Below are 21875 nucleotides of genomic sequence, written 5' to 3' on the forward strand. Positions count from 1 at the left end.
AGTTAGAGTCAAAAATTGCTCAAAGATGCGCGAGTGTGTCAAAACACAGCTTTAGGTCTGTTTTTGATGAGAGAAGAACACTGTATCATGATAAAAAAAAGGTCTACAAACTCAATTTTGCACAATACCGCCCCTTTAAACACATGAGGCCCCTTTCTAAATGCTTTGTTTTGAAATAAACTGCAGAAACAGCATTGTTGGTGTCCAGCTGATCATCAGGAGTTTGTTTAGTTTAGTCGCTACTGTGTAATCTGGAATGTTCCGCAGTGTGGCTTTAATCTAGATTAAAAAGTCAAAGCGGTCCAGTAAAGCACTGCTGAAAAGCTAAAGCGCTAAAACGCTGTAGATGGAAGCGTGGCGTTCTGGACCCCTCTGGTGTCCGACAGGAGCTGCTCTTGATCCGTGCCCTGTCCGCCACTCTCTTGGATCCTGTCGCCCCCCTCCCACACCCCCTCCAACGCCCCCTCCCCCCGCTCCTCCTCCTTCCACAGCCGCTCGTAGTCCGCCTTCAGCTCCTGGTACGAGCGCGAGAAGGTGTGGAAGATGGACGTGGCCGGGAACGCCATGATGAGGATCCCGCTCAGGATGCTCGTCAGCGCCACGATCTGGCCCGGGATGCTCCGCGGCACCATGTCCCCGTAACCCACCGTCGTCATGGAGATGATGGCCCACCAGTAGGACGCCGGGATGCTGCTGAAGGTGTGGTGATGGGGCGAGGCGGTGAAGGGGGCCAGCTCGCTCTCCGCCAGGTGCACCAGCGGCGAGAACAGCATCATGGCCACGCACACGAAGAGCAGGAGCAGACCGAACTCACGCATGCTCCGCTGCATCGTCAGGCCCAGCGTCTGCGCACAGGAACAAGGGCCAACAGAGGCTTTACATTACTGGCATTTTAGGTTTTCTGTAAAGGCATGAATAAATTATAAATGGTCAAAATTGCTAATAGTTTTGGCAATGGAATCTAAATGATGCATAGAGCAAGGTTTAAATGAATGGTTTTCTTTTTTTGATATGTAGCGCCTCATTTGAAAGCTAAGGCTGACAAAACTGATTTTTCCTTGCATTGTTGCCGCTCTACCTTTGTTTGGAGTTATACACGCTGTAGCGACAACTGTCTCACCTTTGGTCGCTTCTGGGTGCCGGGGGATCCAGGTATAACGCGCTTGATCCAAACACGATATCCAGGCTAACTTTCATGTTTTGGAGGCAGCGGCGATGGATTGAGGTGCGTGACGGCCCAAAATGATGGTTTGGACAGATTGGACATGGATATTGCATGTGGTAGAGGTAGTCTAAGGGCCCTAATGGCAAGCGGTAAAAAACGTTCGACCTCCCGTCACCCAAACACCCCATCCACTGGCACCTGGGTATCCATATAGACTTGCCTCCATCCTGCCCCCAAGTGGTGGAATGCAATGTAGGTCAACTACGTCTAATGTAAACAAACGCTTGCAGGCTAGATGAACCATAATGGCTCCTACAGACGCTCTGAAGAAGACCAGTCAAAACGTGTTAGCGTAAACTTTTTGTCTCCGAGGGCCAAAATGAAAAAGTGCCTGTGGGTCGCAGGCCAAACACGGCAAACACATATAACTGCAAATAATAAAACTTACTTTATTTATTTTTTTCGGTACACATTTGCATTTAGTTCTATCTATGCAAATAACACGCTAAAACAAATGTTAACTATGGCAAAAGCCTAGCTTTGGTAGAACAAAATCAACTATTGTAGCTATGGTACAAAATATAAAAACACCTGTATCTACAGCACCTACAGTGACTTCACCTCATTCATTTGTTAACTCAAAGAAAATGCCACATTATTTTGAAAGTTCAGCATCAATTCTTTTATAAGTTAATTTTTAACACGTGCCTTTGTTGATGTCAACGACCTTTGCAATAAAAGTTGATGTTACAACACTCTGTGACAAGCATCGAGACACCACAACAGTGTTCGTGAAGGAAGTGAAACAGCACCCCCAAATTGACGTTGGTGGCCAGAAAGTGTACTGCATCCATATTTACCATTGAGAATGAATGGGAGAGATTTAGTATTAACCACACCCAGTGCAAAAGTAGGTCACTCTCTGGCGGGCCAGCAGAATTGTTTCAACAGGCCAAATTTGGCCCGCGGGCCCCACTTTGGGCACCCCTGTGTTAGCGTGTCCTGTTGCCAATAAAGGACTTTTAACTGTATCAGAGTGTCTCGGATTCCTTTTGCCACACGCACTCACCTACAACCCAAGGCAAGTCTGCTATAACTCCGTGTTTCACTTCAGCCTGGAAGAGCACCTGATTTTTAAAGATTTTGAAACATTTTAGAACATTTGCTGAGACCCAGTGCTGAACTATCGGGGGTTGAATTCGGCAGAAACAACATGCAGTTATTGTTTTTAGCTTGAACGGTTTAGGGTTTATTGGTTTGCTAATGGCCTTGACTATTGCATTGAATATGACAGATCTTTTAGAGAGCCGGTCTTAACCACAGTGTGAGCCTTTCACTGTTGTGTCTCTCCATAACTTTTTTATAAACTGGACATGGTGCGGTCAAAGGCAAGGCCGTTGTTGTAGTCTTTGTGCATGTGCAGATGATTTCCTCACGAGGACACAGCGACGTACCTGCAGCCCGAGGGAGTGCCGCGCCAGCCGCATCACGTAGAGGATCCTCAGCGCTCGCAGCAGGCGCAGGATGAGGCTCAGCTTGTCCAGGTAGCCCCGCCCCACCGCTGCGATGCCCAGGTGCTGCTCCTCCGCCGTTTGCTCACGGAGATCCACCACCAGCGAGACGTAGTATGGGAGGATGGCCACGGCGTCGATGATGTTGAGCGGGCCGCGCAGGAAGTCCAGTTTGCTCTGGGTGTTGATGAAGCGCAGGAGGAACTCGAAGGTGAACCAGGCCACGCAGATGGACTCCACCACGAACATGAGGTGGCACTTCTGAGAGCACTCGCCCTGACGAGAGAGAGATGGAGAGGATTATAGCAGAGGTTACATTTGTGAAGAATCATGACCAAATGACTCACAAGAAAATCATAAAATGTTTGCTTTTGGTTATCAGTGTCTTATTCTCCATCAACAAAAGCTCAGGTCAAAGTTGTTATTTCTTTCCACAAGTACTCAGTAAAAACGTCCAAATATAGTCATATGTAAGGCAGTTCAAAGAAGTTACATAAAGAAGAAAAAGTCAATTCAGAAAACATTCATATGAAAATGAAGTCATTAAATTAAAAGCAAAGAGTGCAGACAAAATAGTTTCAGTTGTCATATGCATGGGCAAAAAGAACTGTTTTCAGCCTGGATTTGAACATTGTCAGAGTCGAGGCCTCACAACCTCATGAGACTGTTCAGGATGAAACTGAAACACAGCCTCACTGTGTTTTTTATTGACTCTGGAAACCACCAGGAGAGCCCTCCCTGAAGTTCTCAGAGCCCTGGACACCTCATGTAGCTGATCGAGTGGAGGATGTTTCACTTCCATCAACAGAAGCTTCCTCGCTCTTGTAGTCAGAAAATGTAAACACAGCTAGTCACATTATTTTGATCAATCTTCACCGGTGGCTGTTCGCAACTCCCGTTCCCATAAAGCTCCTCCTGAGGTCCTGTATCCAGGAGGGTAAGACTAAGGTGTACTTTATTGTCCCCGTAGGGACTGTGTCCTCTGCATTTGAACTCTTTCGATGCCGCTCGGGGGGCCCGTCAGAAGCAGTGGGCGACTGCAGTGCAGCGCCTATAGACCATTTGGAGCAAGACAAATGGTCAGAATCACCTGGCTGGAGGATTACTCTATTGTGCATGTTTTCGGTTGAGCCCCTGAAGGAAACTCATCCAGGCACTGCGAAAGAAACATGCAAACTCCACACAGAAAGGCCCGCATGGTCTGGGAATCGGACCCGGGACCTTCTTGGTGCGAGGCAAGAGCGCTAACCCCTCAGCCACCGCGCTTTCCTGGAAAAAGTGGGGAAAAAATGTATTTGGTCAGTTTCCCATAGACTTTCTATTGGATTTTGGCCAAATACTTTTTTTCCCCACTGCATATCTCCACGGACTATTTTTTTCTCTCACTCTTTATTGAAACAACTGCACAAGAGGGGAGCCCTTTCTCTGAAAAGAGGCTGAGGTTTCCCCAATGCACTGTTCACAACATTAGTGTGTTTGTAACAAGGTGGGACAGCAACAAGTATTTAAGCCAGGGTCCTCGCATAAAAAAAACCCTGCAATTGTTGATTTTTATTTTCATTTGCCCATTTTCTTTCTTTCTCCTCCTCAGTATGTTTCTAGTTTCCATATGAAGCAGACGGAGATGTGAGCACAGACTCAGAGGGGACGCTGGTAAATGTCAGGTCTGAATGAGCTGAACCGATTCAACGCTTCGATTGAACGGAGAAGTGCCAATTCTACTTTACACAAGAGGCACGGGGAGATTGATTCCAGTGTTGGACAAATACAGAGAAAGCACCGCCCCCCCCTCTCCCCCTCCTCTAACTCTCACACCAACTCACGTCATGACTCTTTGATCACCATCGAGGAAGTGCTTATTTGTCAAAGTAATAGCACGTATTGTGAAGTATGTTGTGTTTCATTCACAATATCACAAGAAACCAGAAGGTCTTGGCTTTGGGAAAAGATGAAAATTAGACTAAAATGACTAAACAATTTCTTGAAAAGACTAGAACTTAAATAGAGATAAAAGAAGAAGCAGCATTCGATCTTCACCTACGGGGACAGTGAGCGAGTCGGCTCGTCCGGGATACTTTCAGAGACCGTTAGCCTCTCGCTAAAGTATTAGAAATGATGCACAGTCCAGATGTTTTCAGCCGTTGTCAACCCATCAAACACATTTAGGTCACAGCGAGATATCATATAATAAATGTACAGGCCTTTTGAGAGTTTACATTAGATACAAATTAGCTCTATAAGTGTCCTCTGAGCTCAATGCTAACTCAAATTCAGTGAAGTTTCTGCTTTTTGTGCTTGTGCTTTTGTGGTCTGATACACATCCGGTGACCACTAAGCATCATCTTATAACAAGCAAAGTGCAGCCCGGAGTACTTGTTACTACAAGTTTCATAATTTTACACATTATTGGGGGGGTAAGCTGGCTTTAATGTTCCAAACCTAAATAAAGATGTCAGTCAAGGGTTAAAACTCCAGTCTGGATAGTGGAGGAGTTGTAGGGGCGGTCTTTCTTGACTTGCGTAAGGCCTTTGATACAGTAAATCATGAACTACTGATAGATAAGTTAACACATTTCTCCATAAGCACAAGTACAATAAAATGGATTCAATCTTACCTTAGTGCATGGCAACAGTGTGTATCAGTAAATAATGTATCATCTCCCTTACGAGCATGCACTATGGGTGTGCCGCAGGGTTCTATATTAGGGCCCTTGCTGTTGTCTCTTTATATTAATGATTTTCCATCTGTATGTATAAATGCCAAAATGATAATGTATGCTGATGACACTGTGGTGTATATTCATGGGAAAACTGTTAAAGAGGTTACCCAAAAGTTAACCGAGGAAATGAAAAACATTTGTATTTGGTTAGAAAACTCATTTAACCTTGAATATCGACAAAACGGTTTCTATGTTTTTCACAAATCGCTGTAAATCCTCACTTTGTGAGACTGGACCAAAAATCACCATTGAAGGTCAGGAAATCTCAAATGTACATATTATATTAATATTTAGGAGTCATTCTTGACCCAAATTTAAATTTCAAAAAACATATAAAAAAATTAACCAATACGTTGAAATTTAACATAGCGAATTTTAGATATATTAGAAACTCTTTGACCATAGATGCTTCTAATCTTTATCTAAATGCGATGATAATCCCGCACTTTCGCTACTGCATGACGAGTTGGTCGCAGGCCTGTAAAACAGCCTTAAGGCCCCTGGAATCATTGTACAAAAGCTCTCTTAAAGTTCATGACAAAAAATCTCGATTATATCATCACAATCATATTCTTAAAAAACATAGTATATTAAGTTTTGAAAACATAATCATATATTCAAATCTCTGTCTGTTGTTCAAGATAATTAATGGTACTGCAGCTCCTCCATTAAAAAAGTTTATTTCACTGAGCTCAGAAATTTCATCTCGAGCCACTCGGTCGACTGTTCGGGGCGAGTGTAGGACCCCCCAGTGTAAATCCGCACTCTGCAGCTCCGCTTTCTCCAGTGTGGCCATCAAACAGTGGAATATGTTGCCAACAGAGCTGACCACATGTGTAAATTTTAACACTTTTTCACACCAGGCTAAAAAAATGGCTTATTTTAAAACAAACTTGTTCCCATTATGTCCTGTAATTGGTGTGTACGCAGGAGTGTGCAATTTAGTGCTTTGGAATGAATGAAGTGTGTGTTGATTTTAATACTGTTTTTGGGGAAATGTATTATTCTGTATTAGTATTTTTATGACTTTGTTGACATCAGTCTGCCCAGGGACTGCAGGTGGAAATTAGCACAAGTGCTATAACCTGGTACAATGCATCTCTCCCTTTGAGGTTAATGTATATTGTACACTGTCCCTGTTCAAATAAATACATAAACTAACTAAACTAAACTAACTAAATTTACGGCCCTCCGACACTTTAAAAAAAGGTTTGGACACCCTTGTCTTATAAGATGTTAATGACAGAAGCAAAGAAATGATGTAACTGCAACGAAAAGGACAAAACACCCCCCATTTGTTACGACTCTGGGCACCAGGCTTCCCTGTTCATCTGTATGGGGATTGGGGATGGAAGTCCAAACGAAGCCTCCTTTTGCACAAGTTTACTCATTGTCCCTCCTCTAAAGCATCTCAATCTGTAAACTCTATCTCCCACTCCTGGAGCTCTTCCTCTGATGCTGAACTCATGCCAGAAACCTACCCATCATCATGAACCTACGGCAGAGACCTCTTCATCTCTGCTCCTCTCCAGACGCCCGGTCTGAACACAAGCACATGTTTTGTAGCGACTTGTGAATGCGTCTTGATTAGCGCTATTGATAGAAGACACTTAAGGGAACCCCATCCTCCATTTCCTCCAACAGAAACTCGATCTGTTTTTTTACACAAACACATCCATCCTGCCACGAGCTCGGTTCACTTAAAGAGAACTTGATCTCTCTGGCCACCAAAACAACAACGTTTCTTGGCACGTACTGAGCTTGTCACAGGCAGACTTGATTGTGAACGGTCACTGTCAGCACTTAATATCCTGAAGTTAGGTTAGAATTCATGAGCAGAAATTGTATTTTTAATGCACATTTTTTGATGCGTAACAACATGATCTGGCAAGAGTGGGATTTGAACTGCCAACACTGTTGAAGCAGCACTTTCATTTAAGTGTCAGTAAGTTATTGTTCATTTATTCAGGTAGTTAATAGTTTTTCCTGTTTAAAGCTGACGCCACTCTACTTCACTGGCAAGGGAAGGAAAAGACATCAGCATCTCTACTTTCTCCGTAAAGTCAGGAGAGCCAAAGTCCTGCACCCTGCCGCAGAGGAGCCTCCAGCGCACAGAGAAGATCATCAGTGCCATGTGAACATGACCTTCAAATCAGCTACAAGAGAGTATGAAGAGTCTGAAAAGGGGCTGCACATAAAAAAGGAACATGGGGTTTATAAATGACATTTACATATTGCAAAAAAAATGGAGCATGTTGGGTAATTATGAGTTTGTCTATAAAAGAATCGGATTTTGGTGTTAATCAGTGATAAAGAGTGAAGTTTCAGCTCATTCCTCCAATGAACAGTGTTGCCTCAGATTACTTTAAAAAGTAATCTGATTACTGACGCTGGTCATTATCGGGAAAATAAGCACCGACAGGGCGACCCGGACCCCAACGCGAAGCAAAGATGTCTTGTTTCGCCCTGAAGGCACTTATTCTCCCGATAATGATCAGCGTTCTATACATTATCCCGCTTATCATACGGCCATTTGCCAACTGAACACACAACATAAACTCCGTACACTTTTGTGAAGGTCAAAAGGTTTTTCTTAATGACTTCCGCGACAAATAGTTCCCAAACGTTTGCGCGTTGCTTGGCAACGTTTGGCTGGGTTAGTAGCAGCAAGACCAGTAGCGAGCCTAGCTACTTAGTTGAAGGTGCAGTTGGAGGAACGGTGGTGACAGAGCCGTGGGAAGATATTTTAGCTAGGGGGTGCTGAGGGACAAAATTTACCCCAAAAACGCTTTTTCTGTGCATATTTCCTATTTGTTAATATTGCCTGCAGTTTGCAAACTATCCACCAGGGGGTAGGGCTGCACCCTCAGCACCCTGGGTTCCCACGGCCTTGGGTGGTGAATCTCTGGGTAAGTTGAAAGTCGGACTCCCTCTAACTTCACGAGCGATTCCCCCAACTTCTCTCGCAGTGACGGGGACAGATAGTGTCCTCGACTACTACGTGCGGAGTGATATGAAAGACCTGTATTATGTATATTACAAGCACGAACTCTGTTGCCATTGGCAGCGGTCATTATTTTTCTCAGAGGTCCTCTATCAGAAAATAATGACCGGTAGAACTTTGGAAAATCCCATTCAAATTAATGGAGCGTTCTACTTGCATTGTGAAGAGCCGTATAATAATTGATTTTAAAGGTTACTAGGTTAGATTAGTTATTTTAGTAGTTACATTCAGTATTCAGCACCTCCACGGGCTCAGAATGCAAGAGTCAATACTTTTGTTTTTGGAAGTGCGTTTTCACAGTAACATCCACCATGCTGCCATAGGTGCAGAAAAGTGGTGTATTTCCATATTTCTCCTCCTCGATTGTTCTCTACATTTATGTCATGAGTTGTCTTCATGCTAAAGATGTGACTTGTTGCATATACGTCACTCCACAAGAAGAGAGGTATATATTTTGGGAAGGGAAAATGACAGAATATTAACTCACAGAGACTTAGAAAGGTCATTTTAATCTGATTACTGGCCTGGAAATTGTAATGTGTCTTACTTACTCCTTACTGAAAAAAGTAATCAGATTAGAGTAATGCGACACTAAAGGCTCTATCTCACCAGAGAGAGTTGCAGAGACGTTGTGGAGACTGCCCTGATTAGCAGTCTATACAATGTCTGTAATTGTTCCTGTTCGTGTTCACTGAGACGAGCCAGAGACGAGCCTTTTCTCCAGGGGAAGTCCCGGACACGGATCTCATGACCAGTGACGGTGCAGCGACAGTCCAACTAGTCTCCAACTAGTCTCCAACTAGTCTCCAACTAGTCTCCAGGCCGGTGAGATGGAGCCTTGAGTAATCTGTTACTGGCATCACTGCTAATGAATAATGTTCGGATTGGTTTTGAAGAAAGGACATTTATGTATGTAATGCTTGCATAGCACAATGACATTGTTAACACTAAAGTCATTGTGATTATCAAGAATACTAAATTTTACATCATTAATCGATTTAAAAACATTATTAAGGAAACAAAGCCTTCAGAATCACAGGTGATCTCACGCACCCGTCACAGACTCTTCCAATATTGCACTCAGAGTGATACAGTTCCTCTGTGAATCAACAGTAAACTTCTTGATCTACCTTTTTGGATAAGGCTAAAGTTTAGAGCTTGGTCCAGAGTGAATATATTCAGTGTTTAGTGATTCAATTCCCTCGACCTCACTCGTCCTTCTTGTTACTGTCAGTTCTGTCCTCCTTCCCACAAAGAAAGGATTATTTGGTTACTCTAAAATGCCCATTCTCAACTCATAGAAAGGAACGAGAGATTAATGTTAGAGAAGAGAAAGTCCAGATTTGGCTTTAAAGTTACACAATGAACAAAAGAGCTCATTAAGTTTTGCAGCGGGTGTTTTGTGGAGATAAAGAGTTAAGCCGTTTACATCTTCAGTCAAGTTCTTTTTTAATTTCACTTTTTTATTATCACGCTGCACAATACAGTCTGCATGCAAAAGCCAGGGGGCACAGAGGTCATTTTTCATGTGTCCGAACAAAGCCGAGACAGAAGGCACTCTGACCAGCAGCAGACGCACTTAAAACAGACCTGTTCCTTTGATTGTGCAGAGCAGCGGCACGGCTCTCCCTGGCCTGGATTCAACCGTGTTCTCTGGGTTTGCATTTAGTAAAGAAACATGTTACAAGGAAACAATATTATTGCCGTTTTGTACACGACAACAACACCAACCAGTCAGAAAAATCTCAGAACAAGTGAAATAATCTAAATCTTAACTAGTCGAAACAACTCAAATTGAAATGGTCATTCTCAATTGAGACATTTTTAGTTTTTTGCAGTGAAGGTGAGGAATATTGTCACTGCATCTAACCACTTTGGCTTCAGGCACGGGCATCTTACAGACATACATCTTTGTGCTTAAAGGTGCATTATGCAACTTTTTATTCGTGAGTACTTCAGTGTCCCAGGGGCTGTATGGCTGGTCAGCGTGGCACCTTTACTTTCCATCACGTGATGATGAGGCACGGTGGAATGTTCACCCATGTTTTTTAACCTTTACATGGACAATCTCTCCCAAAGACCGGCTGCATGACAGGGGAAAGACTGTTAGACCTACTTTATGCTGACCTGGGCCGTCATGTCACCCTGCTCTGCAGACCTGCAGCGACTGCTCAAAGTGTGTACTGAATATGGTGAACAATATGACCCTAACATGAGTGTTGTGATGATTGTGGAGAGCGTTCCACTTGTCAGCAGAGGAGCAGGCGGTTGTGGAAAAAGTAAAATACCTCGGTCACAACATCAAGAGTGAACTTTCAGATAATGATGACATTCAGAAGCAGTACTGTAAATGATATGCACAAGCTAACATGCTGGTATGTGTACAGTAAATGTAAAAATAGCTCTGCTTAAAGCCTGCTGCACACTCCACACTGCCCGCCTGTGGTGCTGCTGCGGCTGCACAGAAGCTACAAGTAGCAAACAGAGATCTCTCAGGATTGGGAAAGTGTCAGTCTGCTGTTTGTGCAGAATAATGTGACCACATTAAAGGCTGTAACAGGAAGTATTGTTTATGACACATAATGAAATTATAACTGTTGTTATACGGACTGACCAGAGCAGCATCAGGTACAGCTCAGTGCTGTGGAGGCGCGGAGAAAGTGCTTATGTCAACTATAATAGTGTCTTTTTATGGACCTTTGTGAGTCTGAAATAATGATTGATTGATTGATTGATTGACTGATTGATTGATTGATTGATTGATTGATTGATTGATTGATTGATTGATTGATTGATTGATTGATTGATTGATTGATTGATTGATTGATTGATTGATTGATTGATTGATTGATTGATTGATTGATTTGATGCTCCAGGATCAATTGTTTTTCTATTAGGTTTTCACTGCACAGAAATCCTACAAAACCACTATGATCAAAAGCAAAGGCGCCATGCCTTTAATTGCATAATGCACCTTTAAGGAACATCAATACCACATTGTTCCATGATATTCATGTGCTTTCAAGTTTTTATTTTTATTTCTAATAAATACACATATATTCTAAACCTGTAAACCTTTCAGTTGTTTGTTGAGTAGACACCACAGTTCCAATAACTCTGGAAGGTTTTAGTTACAATTCCAGCTGGTTATTTGCTTCTTCGCTGTGAAAATAAGATTTTTAGTTGATTACGGTGGTCTGATTACGCACATAAGCTTTTGAGCTTCAGCATAATCCTTTTGAGCCTCAGAAAGAAAAAAGTCATTTCTTATGTGCTTTTTGTTAGGAAAAAAAACATCTTTGGAGGGAAATTAAACCACATTTACTCTTTTACACTATTATTTTCTTGTAAATCCAAAATATCCCCAAGCACCAATAGCAATATGGAGAGGAATGTTAGGATTTTAGACACGCTATAAAATTTAGCATCAGTACGTTTATTTACATTTTCCTTTCAAAGGTTTTTATTGAGTTTCATCTTAATTACAAGTTAACCTGTGTGTTATTGAAGACATGTCAAGACATACTTTTAGAACAATGGATTCCTGAGATTTCCATATTATTTTAAGTTTGTTTCAGTGGCAAAATGTAGTCCTCAGTATCGTTTATCACTATGTTTTCCAGCCTCAGTATGAAACTAACTCCAAATATCGTCTAGTGCTGGCGTTATTGACATTATCAGTGCGTATCTCTTGTTTTCACATGATCACATGATGATGATCGTAGCATTAGTGTCTCCGATCAAGGCACAAACACAGCGCAGATCCAGCCACTGAACTGTGTTACCCACATCCTGGGTGTTTAGGTAAAAGAAACAGTGATGTGTGTCTTTGTAAAATTCTCAGAGCTGCCATAACGCGCCATAAAACAGGCTGATGATGAGATAGAAAAAATCCCACTAAAATATGGGCAGTGGCGATGATGTACTTTCTGAACATCTCCGGCTCACTAGTGCCATAAAATAACTAGTAAGGTAAGTTTTATATTTTTATACTCTTCATGCAGGATAAATATCGCCTTAAAGCTGCACTACTAATGATGAGACAAACCCACTGAACAATCTGAGCCACAGTGAACTTGCCCGTTCTACGACCATCTTTCTGTGCTGTAAAGTAAAATAATCTTCTCATGACTCCTGGCTTAAGGCCACCTGCCCAATACCCTCCCTCACCTTCTTCTCCTCCTCCCTCAGGTCGGGCATGGTGCTGATGCAGAGGCTCACCACCGTCACCACCACCATGAGCACGGACAGGCAGGCGAAGATCTTCCCGGCCAGCCCCGAGTGCGGGTTCTCCATGATCTCCCGCACCATCCACACCACGCGGTGGTAGCCCTGGCCCGTCTCCAGAGCCTTGCTCTGCTGCAGGAGCCTCTTCTGCCGCCACTCGTCGTCTTTGCGCTCCCGCTCCAGCTTCTCGTCCACACGCGTGATCATTTTGCGCCTGCAGCAGCGCTCCATGTGCGCCGGGTCCACGCCCCAGTAATCCAGCTCGTCGTGGAGCGAGACCGCGCAGAGCTCCCGCAGGAGACGCAGCTTACCGGCCGCCAGGAAGTTCAGGATCACTCTGGGGGGAGTCAAAGAAGAGAGAAGGATTCAGATTTATATTATTGATATTATTGTCAAACACATCTACATCACTGTCTTACGCCTTGTTGATTAGAAAATGCAATTATGATCTATAACAGATGTAGTAGTTTCACTTCCTGATTATACAAGCAAACTTTCCGAAACCGTTCCCTCCTCCTTTCCCCTACACCCTTCCCCTCGGTCCTCAGTGAGGTTCACTCATCAGAGAAATGAGAGCTGTGACTTCCAGACGCACTCTCCCTCCCCCCACGGACTGCACAGCCCATAATGTTGCAAAAATCACAAGTTCGACCGATCATACTTTTAAATGAAAAAAACAGTTATTTAGTAATTCAGATTCAAATATGTTGTTTTTACATTATATAATTTAGCCTCCTCAAACTCACAATGAGGACTTTTCCTCTCCCAGTAAAATCATATTAGGTCTCATTGCCGCTTCCTTTGTCATTCATAAATGTGTGAGCGCAGAACTGAGGTTGTGTTAGGGGGTAAGAGTGAGTGGTTTCGGAAAGGCCCCCCCTCCTCTTGCGCCCCTTCACTGCAAAAAAACAGTTCTAATGAAGCTATGGCAGTGTTATTACATTGTGATGAAAGGATTAAGCTTAGCAGGAGATTGGAGCTTTTTGGGAGCTCCCACCGCGGTGCTAACGTTAGCCTCTGGCCCAGGAATTCACAGAGTCCTAAGTAGAAAAAATAAAAAGTAGACACTCATCAGGGGGCCCTGCCTCTGTGGAAAATTCAAAAATGACTCAAAGATGCGCGAGTGGTTCAAAACACAGCTGCTGGCGGTAATGACCAAGCGTAACAGTTCCTAAAGTATCCCCAACCTGCGCCATCGCATTCAAACCAGACTCAAGAAGAAAAGTGGTACAACCTGCGCTCGATATTTGCTATTTGTGCGCACACACATTTAATTACATAAAAAGATACTTTGCTGTTTTAAAGGTTTTGTGAGCCACAGATCAGCTATTTCTGAGCTGTTTCAAGTGTCAAGGAGCTGAGAGGGTGTTCTTTCACTTTCTGGCTGTAAAGTTAGTTGTCACTCTGCTCCTGAGGGAAAGAGAGAGACCACGTGGCCGCTCGACCAAAGTTTGGATCCAAACTGCATGTAAACACCTTGGTGCGAATGCCAATGTGCGAACATGTCTTTCACTCAAAAGCCGGAGGGCAGGAAAAACAAACCTCAGGCCCCTGAGGTTCTGTTGTCGCAGTAGCTAAAACATCAGTTTCGACTCGATAAAGGTTCCTCGTGCAGCCCTATGACCGAGGTCCACTAATGCGTGACCTCTGCTCCAGAGTAAAGATCAAAGATCAGTAAAATAGAAGGTTTCCATTTGACTTGACTTCCTCTAACTGCCGTTCTGCCTCTCACTTCTCCATCCTGTTCTTACCTGAACGCGGTTGGATTGCGATCGAAGAAGAACTCCCTCCGGGCCTCGTCGTAGTCGTCACAGAGCCTGCAGATCTCCTCACGCGTGGAGCAGAGCCGCAGCCTGCCCAGCCGGCTCTGGGGGAACCTCTCCAGCGTGGACCAGGGGAAGGCGTAGCGGTTTCCCCCCACGTTGATGAGCGCCTGCAGGCTGTGGTCCACCCGCGAGGCCGCCTTGGGGTCCCAGAGGCGCCGCGCCCGCTGGTAGTAGGCCCCCTTGATGGTCTCGGTCTCGGGGATCTCCGTGAAGAAGCGGTCCAGGCTGCTGTCATCGCTGCTGACGGAGTACGCGCTGAAGTCATGGTTGGCGTTGCTGATGATCGGCATCGTGCTTCACGGGGAGACGAGGGGGAGGACGGGAGTGTGGGGGAGTCTTACTGAAACACAGAAGAAGATCCAGGTGTTTGAGCGCAGCTCAGTTTGTTTTTCATTTGCAGGAAAAACACAAGCTTAAATGAAAAGGTCAACTGTTGGTCAATAGTAACGGCCGTTTGACAGTATTATTATTTCATTATTTTGACCTGTATGTTGTATATTATTTAAAGCCACACCACATCTGCAGTCCCTGGACAGGTAAGTACACAAAACATCTATAACATCTATAAATATAATCTACAATAAAGTCACTATATAAAATACATGATAAGGCAAGGCAAGGCAAGTTTATTTGTAGAGCACAATTCATACACAAGGCAATTCAAAGTGCTTCACAATATCTGATATCATCAGATAATATATATATATTAATATATAATATAATCTGATAAGCTTTTTTTTTTCTAAAAGTGGACACAAAAAACTAAGCATTCATGCATGTATAAAATGTACTTTTTCAAGTTTCTAGAAAAACTATTAAGATCTACAGACAATTTCACACTGTCTGGAAGCTCATTCCCCTGTTTAATGGAGCGAAATGAGAAGGCCACATTGTGCAAAGGTCGAGGATTTTTTTGGAATTACACAGCTTTTATTTGCAGTGGACCGAGTGGCTCTTTTAGATTAGACGGTGGAGCTGTATTATTAGTGTTTTTGAATTGAATTCTTAGATTATTGTATAGAATTAGATATGTGCAGATGTACTTACTCAGGACATTGCAATGATGATCACAAAGTGTTTTTTTTTTGTCAAGTGCCTTTAAAGCCTGATTATACACAGATCTAAGTGGTTTGAGTGTGGTCTCCTTTGCCTGCGACCAGCTGGATAAACAGTAAAGTAAAGTGAGGAATTATCATGGCGTTGAAATAAGTGAAAGCCGCCTCGACTGTCAGGCTGTTCCTCATATGTTTTAGAGACCATATGTTATATCTAACTGTACTGGTTACCTTTTTAATATGCTTTTTGAATGTCTGTGTTTAGTCTAAATAGAGCCCTAAGTATCAACGTCACATTGTTTAGTGCCTCTCCATTCACATAGATGTTAGGCATCTCTTTAGCATTATTTGTTTTATGAAAATACATGCCAACCGTTTTACCAGTGTTTAATGACAGGCATGAAGATTGGAGCCGATTTTGGATTGTGTCCAATGCTGAAGGCAACTTTGAGGCCACCGTCTACATATCTAATCCATGTGTGAAAATGACGGCATCATCTGCATACATAATTATATCCTGGTCTTTGCACACATCAGGGAGGCGATTTATGTAAATGCTGAACAGCAAGGGCCCCAGGATTGACCCTTGTGGTGCCCCTGTTGTGCAAGGCTTAAACATACAATTATCATTTCACTGCTGTAAAACCAAATGTAAAAAAAAGTGGAGCGAAAGTGGCTCAGACGGTAGAGAGAGTTGTGGAGTGAATGGTTAAAATCCAGTGTACCGCGGGTGAATATAGTGTGTAAGTGAGTGAATGGTGATAGTTGGAAGGGCAGATGGCCCAGATTGGCAGCCTTGGTCAGTCGGAGCAGCAGTGGCTACAATAGAAGTTAGTTGTCTTTCTTTTTTTTGCAATTACGTATTTCTAATACTTTGATACATTTGTGGGGCCGTGGCTTTGGAAGCCCAGACTGGCTAAAGCAGCAGTACACTCAAACAATACCTACAAAGCTTAAAAGACAAAACAGCTTAAAGGCACAGATCTCTCCCTTCACAGCAATGTGGACCACATGGGGCATTTCTGTGGTGTTTGCATTGTTCTTCTCATGTCTGGACTGGTCTCTTCTGGTGCGCGGGTTCAACCCATCAACCTAAAACATAAGCAATAGGCTGATTATTCTGACCGCGTTGAGGCACTAATTAAAACAAACAGATTTCCCAACAAGTCCAATCCTCTTTTTTACTGTCTTCTCGAAGCTCTTCCCGTCACACTCAAGTTACTGCCCTGGAAAAATCATATTCCTTGAGATGAATTCCCCCTAATGTAAAGAGAGTGATGGACTTTGAAAACCTCCTTCAGAAACGGCAGTGAATCATTCATGAGGTCGCTGCGCGTTCCGACCTTCAGCCCGTTTCTGTCGAGCTCTCAGTCTGTGAACCGTGTGGAACAGACACGCGTCCAGGGCCTTGACTTTGCCATGTGCATTTTTGTCTGATGTGGGGGGGGGTTACCAAGGCCATAATACAGAGAAGCTGCCGCCTTTGTTCAGTAAATAAAAAATAATTAAATATAAAGTTGTATACTTACTGAGCTCCAGCTAAAGACCAAAATCATTAGTGGCTATGACTAAATATTCGTCCTTAGCAGTGGAGATGCGCGATTCGTGAACAGTTGAGAGCCATGATTCCAGTTCACTCATTTAAAGCTGCACCACCTCAATCAAACCGTGAAAGTTGTAAAATCTTTATGAGAAGCATGTCTCAGCGGCGGGCCCGGCGGACACAGGAAGTCGGTTTAGCCTCTGACTTCCTGGTTCGCGCTGGTCACTCACACGCTGGCTGGTAAGACTCCGCATCAATTTGATTTCTACAGTGTCACATACGCAAGCAGACAGGACGCGGAGTAAACCAATCAGTGAAGGGCAGTCAGAGGCGGTTTTGCGTTAATATTCAAACAGAATTATCCATCCATCCATCCCGGAATCCCAGAATTATAAATCACAAAAGTCACCTACTGCCGATGTGTTTTTGGTCATTTACCGCTGATACGAAGAAAAAAAAACTCGGCTCTCCCAGGTTTCCGAGGGGACTTCCCTTCCCAACCATGACGCTGCTCGTGAACAACATGGGACAAATAAACAATTCTGATTAAACGGATGAGTTTGAGTCTACTTAAGGTGCGCGGTAGATCATGGATGCCCTGTGAAAATATCAGCGTTTGTAATGTTGACTGTTGCTTTTTGACTGACTAAAACACAAGAGCAAATAGCAAGAAATTATTTAGGCTATATACAAAAAATAATACCTTAAGTAAACCTTTTTGTAAATTATGTAACTGGCCATGTGGATTATTTTGAATTCTATTCCACATGACTATAAAGGACTTAAGAGTAAGTAATACTTTAATGAGTCAGTTGTAAATATTAAATTGTTTCAGTTTAGGTAATAGTTTAGTTATATGCAACAAAAAGTTATTAGTGGTAAATCGGGAAATCGCCACCTGCATCGTTTGTTTAGCTACAGGCAGACGAACTTAGCTTGATGTAACACGTGATGTAACATGCTGAAATAAACAGTCAGAAGCTTTCTCAAAGTTTGTCGTCTTTACTTAGGCAGCAAAGTCGATTGATTTGATGCTAGCACCACATGGCGCTGCTGTTTTGTTACTGAAATAATTACACCAACGTGCTGCTGATACAATTTTTCAATTTGGTTCTTTTGCGTTCATATCGTGCTGCCTTATTTAACCAGCAATGAATTGCTCTCGATTGTAGCTGTTTTTTGTTCTATACTTAAAAATCACTGCAAACAAAATGCTTAGATGAGTTTTCAGTTGAATTTGTTCTTTACTTTACTTTATGTAGGTCTCACTCAGTATAACATTTATTGCAGACAATGGAGAAGAATATTATATTCCATTATCATTCCTGTCATTTCTGCAAGTTTCAGTGAAATCATTTAGGCCAACATCGTGATAATATCATTTATCGCAATTATTTTGGCCAAGATAATCGTGACCCAATATTTCCATATCACCTAGAGTGTGTAAGTCGCTTCATTTCTGGTCTAAAAAGTGCAGATGTATCCTGTGATGAGGTGCTCATGGTGCTTTTCTTTGGCCTAAGGTGTTAAGTAGAGTCTTGCTGAGGTAATCAGAGCAGTGTTGGGCAATGTCACTGCGATACTGAGGCAACTCAACAGGTGTGTCGGGACACATATTTTTGTGGTAGCCCTGGCGCACACTAATCATTACATTAAACATACTCAACAGCAAACATGACCACACCAACTACAGCTGTAACATCAATCCTCGTGGCGGAAACGTCAGTACAGTTGCAGGTGGCGTTTCTCCGAGCTGAACCTCCTCATCAACACATCCACTCAGACTTTATCTTCAGAGTGAGGTCCTTTTCAAAAGCAGCTGAATGAGCTGGGCCTTGCGTCTGTGCAGAATACTGACTGCGCCAATGCAACGGAAACACGTTTTTGAGTGTGGAAAACGACCAGACTCCGGGGCTGTAGAGCAGTGGTTCTCAATCTGGGGATCGGGACCCCCAAGGGGGTCGCGAGACAAATTTGGGGAGTTGCCAGATCATTTTGATAAAATATACATATTTTCATTAGCATATAATCTAATGTTTTATTGTAGCATGTGTTTGCTATTTTACCAGAGTGCCATTATTTTTTCATAGTTTGATGAATTTTATTTCAGCCATTTGTTATTTTCTTTGTTTTTTAAGAATTATGTAGGCTAATGTTCCTATTTCTTATGGTGTGTGTAATGGGGGTGGCGGCTCCAAAAGGTTGAACACACACACACTCCACTGTTTTTGGACCATGTTTTGAATAAACAGGAGAGCGCATGGCTCGGTCAGTGCTGTGGGCACATGATCCACTTTTCAGTCTCTTTCAAGCCTTCAGCGACAGCTCCAGTGTCTGAGTGTAAAACACACACTTCGAACGCGGGGTCTTTTCCGCCTCCTCCAGCGCCACGAGGATCGTTCATACGCCTCTATCATTATCAGCTATGTTTTATTTTGTGCCCAGACAACACGGGAGCCGTGCGCAATTGCGCTTCCCAGCGTAGAGGGAACTGTGGCTGTAGAGACAGGAAAGAGAGAGGAATGAAATGCCGGTCCTCTCTCTCTCAGTGTCAGGGGAGATTAGGGCTACTTGTTGTAGAGTTTGGGCTGGTCTCTAATCGGGCAGAAAGCGCAAAAATAACACTGTGAAAATGAGTGACACGTATCTTTGCCCATTTTGTAGTGGTTATACAGTAATTCTGCAGGCCTGCCAGTGGTTATACACAACTGATCACATCTGTGTCTGGGGGACGGGCTCGGCCCCCTATGGCCCGCCCATAGCGACGGGTATGTGCGGGGATAATATAGTATTTTACATGATATATAAGAAACTCAACTCTTACTTGGGTTGCAGTTTGGAACCCAAGGATCATAGTGGTTCCTGACAGCATCCCAGTTGAAAACCACTGCATTAGACTCACTGAATCAAACGACAGCCAGTCAGAGGAACAACTTACTAATAACCACCAATATATTCATGAAGCAATAAACAATATTTATTATGTTGTTTCTGTATATTGTAGATTAATTAAAATGACATTCAAAAAGCTGATGTATGTTTTGAACCATTGCTTTTGGGTGCGTTTCTAAACTCTCCAGTCTTCTTCATGTCCTGGTGCATCTTCACAACCCAAACAAGATGTTAGACCTGATCTTTATTTAACCAGAAACATCCCACTCAGATTCAGAATCTCCTTTACAGGGAAGCCCTGGCTCCAGATGGAAGTAAAAGCCAAAACTAACCAGAAAAAAAAAAAACACTCTCAAGAGAGTCCATGAGGCAGGAACTAACAGCTCTGCTTTTGTGCTTTTTCTGTCATACTTTTTCCTCAAAGCTGCCCTCTCCGCAGAAAATGGACCTCTGTGAACTATACCGCCCTGGTGCACTCATAAAACTGTGGAGTCCGGAGGGTTTTTGCCCCAATGAGCAGAGTCCATTACAAGTCAACATCACCATGACTTATTCAGGACCCGCGTCTAATAATAAATCTATGGATCACCCCTGCAGGTGTATGGGAAACATGTGCTGTGGAGGCGACTTCAAAACCACTGAATTCATTATATTACATATTATAATATATTGGGGTTTTATGGATCGATTTTCATCTGCCTGTAACTGTACGTAACTGTGAAACACACATGTTGCCTTGTGTACAAATTGTGCTTTAAAAAATATAAACTCGTCTTAACTAATGGAAAACAAAACGAGTCGCTACAAAATATAGTTTAGCTTTAATGTGCCCAGCTGACCTGTAAAAGGGTTACTCCATTTATGGATTAATGGACCCGAGGATTGGATTAAAGGCAGCGATTGTACAATGCAATCCAGGGGCAGATCTAGAAAAAAGATCACAGGGTGGCAAGCAGAGTCAGGGATCATTTCTAGGGTGGCAACACATTTTACAATGTCGAATGTTTATAGCGGAGTACGCAATTTTTGCCTGATTGCAAGGCAGTTTTTCCGTTGAAATAGTTGCACTGTCTCTAATATCAATAGAGGGATTCTTACACAGGTAAACTAAAAAACAAAAAAGTATGATCTTGGGAGCCACAGGAGTTGGCACTTGGCTCCTTATTTAGCTATAAGTTGTTATAAATCTTTGTCCAGTCAGAGTCAGCCTCTGTAAGCACCCAAGTAGCTTCTAGTGGGACATCACATTGGTGATACAGACCACAAAAACTATTAAATGAATCAGGCTTTGAAGATCTGGATTGCAACTAGTCCTTGAAACTATGCATTTGTAAAGTGCCAGGTTGACGACTACACTAGAATTTCAGTTCCAGACAAGGACAAAACCTGGCTGTCATCAACTGGGGTGGCAAGACCTAGGGGTGGAAGCTGCCACCCTGTGCCACCCCTCGAGATCCGCCCCTGATGCAATCTTAGTGGTTTTATTAAATAAAAGGCACTACAGTAGTCCATGGCCCCTGTACTGGCTTCCTGTCGCTCAGAGCCTTTAAAGCAGAAGACAATTTAACTCAAAAATGGATGAAAACCGATCTTGTTGGCTGTGACCATCCCTCTGTAGGTATTTTACTGTGCACTCTTCCCTTTTGTCCCCTCTGTCATGTCACACCTGTCCACAGCCGACTGTTGGCACACACAAAGAGCAACAATGCCATTACTCTGTCATAAAGTCGTACAGAGGAAACACTGAATGCACCGCACTGACTATTTTTTTTGTGATGTGTGATGTAAGTAGGGTGACCACCTGTCTCTCTTTTGGTTGCATTCCACTGCCATTTAGACCCGTTTAGAAAATTCCCCACACGTTTACAGAGAACGACGAATATACACCAGTGTTTCCCAGTTTTCTGAGTCATTAGAGGAACTGTGCCAAAAT

General features: G+C 43.1%; 1 protein-coding gene across 1 annotated transcript; it reads right to left on the reverse strand.

Annotated features, from left to right (window-relative positions):
- On the reverse strand, nt 1-14778 carry LOC306961937 (voltage-gated potassium channel regulatory subunit KCNG4-like). The gene is made up of 4 exons (XM_079554910.1): nt 14378-14778; nt 12570-12963; nt 2620-2952; nt 1-845 (listed from the first exon to the last, which is right to left on the reverse strand). Exons 1-4 carry the CDS (start codon nt 14740-14742, stop codon nt 333-335), a joined length of 1605 nt encoding a protein of 534 aa, XP_079411036.1. The 5' UTR covers nt 14743-14778; the 3' UTR covers nt 1-332.
- Between the last annotated feature and the right edge of the window lie 7097 nt (nt 14779-21875).

This window comes from Gobius niger, assembly GCF_951799975.1.
Source record: "Gobius niger genome assembly, chromosome: 4".
NCBI classification, from domain to species: domain Eukaryota; kingdom Metazoa; phylum Chordata; class Actinopteri; order Gobiiformes; family Gobiidae; genus Gobius; species Gobius niger.

What these genes read in the sequence shown, in the direction of transcription:
- LOC306961937 (XM_079554910.1), bottom strand. Translation starts at nt 14,742, where the DNA reads ATGCCGATCATCAGCAACGCCAACCATGACTTCAGCGCGTACTCCGTC. An exon ending in TGAGGGAGGAGGAGAAGAAG is followed by an intron (nt 2,953 to 12,569) that starts GTGAGGGAGGGT and finishes CTCTCTCGTCAG; the next exon opens with GGCGAGTGCTCTCAGAAGTG. An exon ending in GGCACTCCCTCGGGCTGCAG is followed by an intron (nt 846 to 2,619) that starts GTACGTCGCTGT and finishes TCCTGTGCGCAG; the next exon opens with ACGCTGGGCCTGACGATGCA.